This window comes from Cucurbita moschata, unplaced genomic scaffold, assembly GCF_002738365.1.
Source record: "Cucurbita moschata cultivar Rifu unplaced genomic scaffold, Cmos_1.0 Cmo_Scf00027, whole genome shotgun sequence".
Lineage (NCBI taxonomy): Eukaryota > Viridiplantae > Streptophyta > Magnoliopsida > Cucurbitales > Cucurbitaceae > Cucurbita > Cucurbita moschata.
Genome location: NW_019268543.1, coordinates 3,174,081 through 3,181,666, shown reverse-complemented (window position 1 = coordinate 3,181,666; position 7,586 = coordinate 3,174,081). Strand labels below are relative to the sequence as shown.

General features: G+C 30.3%; 1 protein-coding gene across 1 annotated transcript; it reads left to right on the top strand.

Annotated features, from left to right (window-relative positions):
- The first annotated feature begins 5,006 nt into the window (after window positions 1–5,006).
- On the top strand, window positions 5,007–7,565 carry LOC111462924 (indole-3-pyruvate monooxygenase YUCCA6-like). The gene is made up of 4 exons (XM_023106752.1): window positions 5,007–5,741; window positions 6,050–6,298; window positions 6,687–6,809; window positions 7,326–7,565. Exons 1-4 carry the CDS (start codon window positions 5,007–5,009, stop codon window positions 7,533–7,535), a joined length of 1,317 nt encoding a protein of 438 aa, XP_022962520.1. The 3' UTR covers window positions 7,536–7,565.
- The last annotated feature ends 21 nt before the right edge of the window (window positions 7,566–7,586 follow it).

The following is a 7,586-nucleotide window of genomic DNA, read 5'->3' as shown; positions in this document are numbered from 1 at the left end:
GGATTCTGAATCCTAATTCGAATTGAGGGCATGGGTCGTTACACTATTGCAATACCCCGAGCCATCAGCGAGATACCACTCTGGAAGAGCTAGAATTCTAACCTTGTGTCAGGACCTACGGGCCAAGGGACAGTCTCAGATAGACAGTTTCTATGGGGCGTAGGCCTCCGAAAAGGTAACGGAGGCGTGCAAAGGTTTCCTCGGGCCAGACTGAGATTGGCCCTCGAGTGCAAAGGCAGAAGGGAGCTTGACTGCAAGACCCACCCGTCGAGCAGGGACGAAAGTTGGCCTTAGTGATCCGACGGTGCCCACCCGTCGAGCTAGAATTCTGAATCTCTTTCTACTCTCTCTCTCCCATTTAAACGAGGATTTCTTACCTTATTCGAGACGGATCTCCACAAAACCTCACCTCGAGAGTTCCGAATTTTAATTTATTTCAATTCTAAAATAAAAAATAAAATCCAAATAAATAAAGTTTGAGACTTGCTAAGTACTTCTTCCCAAAGTGTTATGGGTCTGATGTTAGAATTAATTCTATTTACTTAGGTCCCACATTGATTCATAATGGTACATTGACTTTGTTTAATATCATATCTAAATATAGTACATTTTAACGGTATAATATATAGTTTCGTTTAATAATATATTTTATGGGACAATTCCATAATTGCTTTATTTATTCAATAATTAACGTCAAATCAAAATATAATAATTATGGCCATAATTAAAATTCAAATGTCAACCCAACGAATAACACCAATATCACTTTTCATTTCGTTATAAAAAAAAAAAAAAAACATATCCACGTCACCCTAATTTTTTCTTGGATAATCATACTCTTAATCCATCTAATTAAACCTATAACTATCATAATTTAATCTTATAATTACATCAATTCATTTAAATTTTAACTTATTATTATTTTATTTATTTATTTATTTTATGAATGAACTAAAAAGCAATATATAAAAGTGAAATAATGCTCGAAGGGGAGAGGCTAACAACAATTTGTCGTTTAGCACCACGTTATATATTAATCATGCAACCCTAGGGAAAACGTTCCATTAATTCACTTATAAACATCCATTTATGACTTATTGGATGTTAAATTAATAAGCTTTAAACATAAATAATGAAAAAAAATAAAATATTAAATTGATAATTCAATAATCCTAGTCACCAGTTTTATATAAACCACGTATGCTAGCTAGCGATTGTTTGAAATGACAGATAAGTTTTAAAAAATCGTTTTATATTAGTTGTTGAAAACTTGTTTCTAACTGTGGCTTGTTGCAATCCATCTAATTTTGAAGGAATACGATGACTTTGGGGTAATTTACCTTAGATGGAGGTACTCGAGAACCATAAATTCAAGTTAGACCTAATTGTCTTAGAAACGAGCATGTGCAGTCAAGAGGATGAGAATTTGTCCCTAGATGGAGATCCTCGAGAGCCATAAATCCAAGTTAGACCTAATTGTCTTACAAACGAGCACATAAGGCAAAGAGGATGAGAATTTAACCCTAAATGGAGATATTCGAGAGCCATAACTTCAAGTTAGACCTAATTGTTTTACAAACGAGCATGTAAGGTAAAAAGGATGAGAATTTGACCCTCCAACCGATGGCCACACTCAATATAAAAAGGTAGATATCTTAACTATATGCTCGTTCTAATAATAAAATAAATGTTACGAAAGTAAGATTTGGTCATTATTTTTCTCGAGTTAATGTACCATTAGTTGTTGCAAGCCTATCATTAATAGTTCTTAATTATTTATAATTGTTTTGATTTTGGCATTTTGATATCAAATTCATTTTATTATATAGTTTTTAATTAATCAAACCTTATAATAAGATCTCACATATATCCTTAATCATCAATAATCCTCCACCTAAATAAATTAATGGCCCCACTAATCATATTAGCATCATTTAATTGAAGAAAAAACGGTAAAAATATTTCAATAAAATTACAAATTGTATAGTCGAGTAAAATAGAATAAAAAAATCATTTAAGTGTAAAAAGTCTATCGTTAATTTTTCGACCTAAAAATCATTCAAACTCGATTAAAATTAAAATTTACGTGACAAAAAAGATAAAATGATTATATATATATACAAATTTTTCAAGTGCGGTTAGAGCTTCCCGAATATTGTAACATAAAGATATCCGACATCAATTATGTTTATTAGGTAAAGTAAGCAAATACAATTATTATAATATGATTATTTATTTATTTATTTATTTATTTTGGATAGAAGTGCCACACTAGGATGAAAAAGATGAGAAAAAAAAGGAATTATTATACTTTTGAAATAGTTATACTTTAATTAAATGCGTTTCTAGGGACAAATGGAGGCCCACATATGTAGGCCCTGTTTTCGAGTGCCGGGCAAGCGAGCGTGCTCCGAAAAGCCCATTGGGCTTAGCCACCAACCTCTGGGCCCATCTTAATATTTATTTAAAATTAAAAAAGAAAACACTCCTTTTCCATAGGGTATAGGGTAGGCTACTAGGCTTATGTAACCATCTTAGTTCCCACAGGGAAGGACTGAAAATGTTGTTAAATAAGCCAACAAGTTTTGCGTCCCCAACTCTTTATTATAAAAAATAAAATAAAATAAAAATAAAAATATTGATTTTTTTATTATTTTATTTTAAGGTTTTTGAATCCCTAGCCTATAAAGGCTACAACCCTATTCCCTCTAATTTGGAATAGGCTTATAACTTTAAAAATGTGTGAAAAAACCCAATATATTAAATTAATTTTCTCCCTATTTAACATTTTATTCCTTTAATATATAATTGGTGGAATTTTTAGATTTTGACTTTCCAAAATTCAATGTTCTGTCCATATAATATTATAGTAATTTTAATTTTTTTTCTATGTAAACTAACCTGTCTTTCAAAAATAGTTTTATAGAAGTAAAATATATATATATTTAATTTGGTAGTTATATAAATTAAGTTTATCTATAAATTTTTTAATGTTACTTTTGAATGTTAACCTAGAAGTGACGCTAATAATAAAAATATATATTTTTTTTAAAAAAAAATTAAAGTTATTTTTGAAGGTTAATATTTTATATACAAAGTAAGTTGAATAGTATTTTATTAATTTAGCCTCTTAGCTTGACTAGTATATATATATATATATATATATATAGAAATAAAATAAATGTATTAATTTAATAGGAGGAAGATTAATATCTAAGTAATTGATTAATTAATGCCACATTAAATTTAAGATTATTTATATTGTATTTTTAAAAATATTGAAGGTAATAAAAAATCACTTATGCTCTTTATAAATGTCTTTTGTGTAAATTTTTATCTATATATATATATATATATAAAAGATTTTATTTATCTAAATTTATAGTTTAAAAATTATAAATAAAAATTGTTATCAAAACATTGTTTTATTTTATTTATTTATAAAAATAAGAAGTTTTGAAATGGAAGTTGGAACAAAATATTTTCTCAAATAAAATTTTTAAATAAAACAAAATGAAATTATTCAATAAGACAAAAAAAAATGTGAAGATGATGATTGACTGTGATTCCGTGTATATATATATATATAGATATATATATATATATATGATCAATAAAAAAACAAATGTAGAAAACTCTTAAAAAAAACTGTTTTTAAATTAAAAATGATATAATATTATTATTTAATATAAAAAAAAAGATTATTTATAAAAATAATAATAATAAAGAGAAAAAAATAACTGAATTATGTCTAGAATGTCCTTCGTCTACCCAAACTTGTGTTCCCAATATTTCGGCAGGCTTTTAGAATTGTTATCTATTTTAATTTTTAGGTCGGGAAACTTTTTAAAATATTTTTAATTATAAAATTAGGGGATATATATTTCTCTTTTTAAATGAAAATATAAATTTTTATAGTCCATTTTAATTTATTTTTAAATTTTTTTCAAAAAATAAGCATGATTTTATAAGGTTAAAATTTGAACAAAGTATATATAATGGGCAATATAATGTTTAACCTAGGACTATAATATGAATCATAGCCTATTTAATTTCATATATATATATAATTTTAAGTATTTAATTAATTTAAAATAAAAATTGGTGTACTGTTGTTTTAAAAAAATATTTTTCATATTTTTAAAAAATAAATAACGTCATAAACAATTACATAACTAAATAAATGTACATTAAATAATATCCTTTTTGGTACGGTTTCTTTTTTCATCAAATTTAACACAGTACCATGTCAATCCCAATAATATATATACTAAAATAAAAAATTTTAAAAAATTTAGAGAGTAAACCAATTTTAAGGCGAAAAAATCTAAAATTGGTGTTGTTGATTACGTAAAAATTAACGTAATAATAATACAATATTAATGTGGAAGAGGAATGCAGTTTTTACCGAGATAGTTTTCGTTCTTACAGTAGACAAATTATCATGTCAGATTCGTCAAATTCGGATGATTTACAGAGATAGTTTCCTTTTTACCAGCAGTTTTTAGATAAGTAGATAAATTATTTACCATAAAACGAGGAAGATAAGTAGATAAATTACCCAGTTAGTTATAACCGTAAAATTAGGAAGATTTGTAGGGATAATTTTCCTTTTTTAAATGATAAGTGGTTAACTTATCCATGTGGTGAAGAATGTCAGATCACTCTTCTTTCCACAAAAAACAAAAAAAACAAAAAAACAAAAACAAAAAAAAAAAAACAAAAAAATAAAGAAAGTTATGGATTTTGTTATAAATATATATATATATAATAAAGTCCTATATATTTATATAAATTAATTATATGAACGAAAGGAATATATACACACATAATCTCTTTCTCTCTCTTGGTTGAATGCGCGAAATTGTTGTTCGAAATACAAATTAGAAAAAAAAAATTAATTAATTAAATTAAAAATTACTCATTCTTCTAAACGGATAAGACTCTCTTAATCCACTCCAAGATTCAAGGGATATTAGTTTCGGGGTGGACGGGGGAGGGGGGTGATGGCTTCTTATGTAAAGGAAATCGGAGGGAAGCTTTCAAACGACCCATTTCTTACAGAGGAGATAGGCGGCGGCGGAGGAGGAGGAGGAGAAGAAAAAGACAAGATGCGGCGAGTTTGGGTACCGGGACCGGTGATAGTGGGTGCAGGGCCGTCGGGGCTAGCGGCGGCGGTATGTTTGAAACAAAAAGGGGTACCGAGTATTGTACTGGAGAGATCCAACTGTATAGCGTCGTTATGGCAGTTGAAAACGTATGATCGCCTACGGTTGCATCTACCGAAGCAATTCTGCGAGCTGCCGTTTATGAGTTTTCCGGCGGAATTTCCGACGTACCCTTCCAAGAATCAATTCGTAAGCTATTTGGAGGTTTACGCTGAGAGATTCGATATACGGCCGAGATTCAACGAGACAGTAGAGGAGGCGGAGTACGATCACACGCTCGGGTTTTGGCGCGTGAGGAGTAAGCATGGCAATCCCGACGAGATCGCGACGGTGACGGAGTACGTTTCACGGTGGCTGATTGTCGCCACCGGTGAAAATGCGGAGGCGGTGGTGCCGAAACTCGACGGAATGGACGTATTTGATGGCCCGATAAAGCATGCGAGTTTGTACAAAAGCGGCGAAGAATTTGGCGGGAAGAAAGTTTTGGTCGTCGGCTGTGGGAATTCCGGCATGGAAGTTAGTTTGGATCTCTGTGAACACAGAGCCAGCCCTTCCCTCGTCGTCAGAGACGCAGTAAGAACATAATTCTCTAATTTTCCTTATTTTTTTCTTTTTCTTTTATTAATTTTGGGTATTTATTTTCAATGGAAAATCAATAAATCGCCAATATATATATATATTGTCGTAATCACAAATCATTTGAAATCTAATTAAAAAGTGCACTAAAAAAGAACAAAAACAAAACAGGAAACCTTAAAAACAACGAGTGGACACTCCACTCGATTATGGGTCGATTTGCAATTTAGGGAGAGATGAGGGGGGGAATTTGGAAGGGGGATAAAATTGGAGGGGTTGGATTGTTAATTTGTAAAATATTGAAGGTTCACGTGCTGCCACGAGAGATGCTGGGAAAATCGACGTTTGGGCTGTCCATATGGTTGCTGAAGTGGCTGCCCGTACGTCTTGTCGATGGGTTCCTGCTGATGGTGTCCAGGATGATTCTTGGGGACACTGCCAAATTCGGATTGGACCGGCCCATTATCGGCCCACTTCGTCTTAAGAACCTGTCCGGCAAGACACCCGTCTTGGATGTTGGTACCCTTGCCAAGATCAAAACGGGACATATTAAGGTACTTGTCTGTATTATCTTAATTATAATATACCTGAAAATGTCTAATAGATCTTTAAATTTGATATATTAATATATTAAAGATATCTGTCTATAATAATATCTCAATTTATTTTATCAGTTAAAAACGTTTTAGATCTTTATATTAAGGTACCCGTCTATAATATCTTATTTTATGAGCTGAGAATTTATAGATATAAAATATTAATCTATATTATTTTAATTTATTTTATAAATGAAAAAGGTTAAATAGATCGCTAAAATTGTTCCCAATAAATAAAAATATTATATAATAAATTTGTAAATTTAAAATATATTGAATAAGTTATTGATTTATTATTTGATTATTGGCATTTGTGTGAAAAATTGTGGACCGTTGATTTGTGTAGGTACGTCCAAGCATCAAGCGGCTGAGACGTCATGCAGTGGAGTTTGTTGATGGAAGAATAGAAAGATATGATTCCGTTATAATGGCTACTGGTTATAGAAGCAATGTGCCCTCTTGGCTAAAGGTAAGCTTTCTACCTCCCTTCCGCAATTTAAAAAAAAAAAAAAAAATTGTCACTCATTTTTTTCGAATTTTCAATTCAACAAATAATGCCTTTTGAGGCTTAATTAAAAAAAAAAAAAAAAAAAAAAAAAAACCCTTTAAATTTGTTTTTAAAATTAAAATTACCATATTGCCCTTAATTTAGAATGGGATTGATTAGTTGTTTTGGATTCTAATTTGTAATTTTATTTTGAAATAATTTGGGTATTTTGGTAATTTAGTTTTTTTTATATTGATGTAGCAAATAGTACCTATAAATTTGAGGCTAAATTACAAAAGAATTACCTTTAAATTTGTCCTTTTTAGTTAAAATTACCACATTGCCCTTAATCTAGAAAGTGATTGATTAGTTGTTTTGCATGCTAATTTCTAATTTTATTTTGAAATAGCGTCGGGTATTTTGGTAATTTAGTTTTTTATATTGATGCAACAATTAATATTAAAAGCATGTTTTTTTTAATTATTATTATTATTTTAGGAGGGAGAAATGTTTAGGAAAGAAGATGGCTTGCCAAGGAAGCCGTTTGGGTGGAAAGGGAAAAATGGGCTATATGCTGCGGGATTCACAAATCGTGGATTACTCGGCTCATCAATGGATGCCAAGAGAATCGCCGAGGACATCGAACGGTGCTGGAAAGCCGACGCCAAGTTTTGTACTCCCTTCACGCAATCTCTACCCTCCACGTAGACGACTCTGACTCTACTCTTTGCAAAAAAGAAAAAAAAAAAAAAAAAAAAA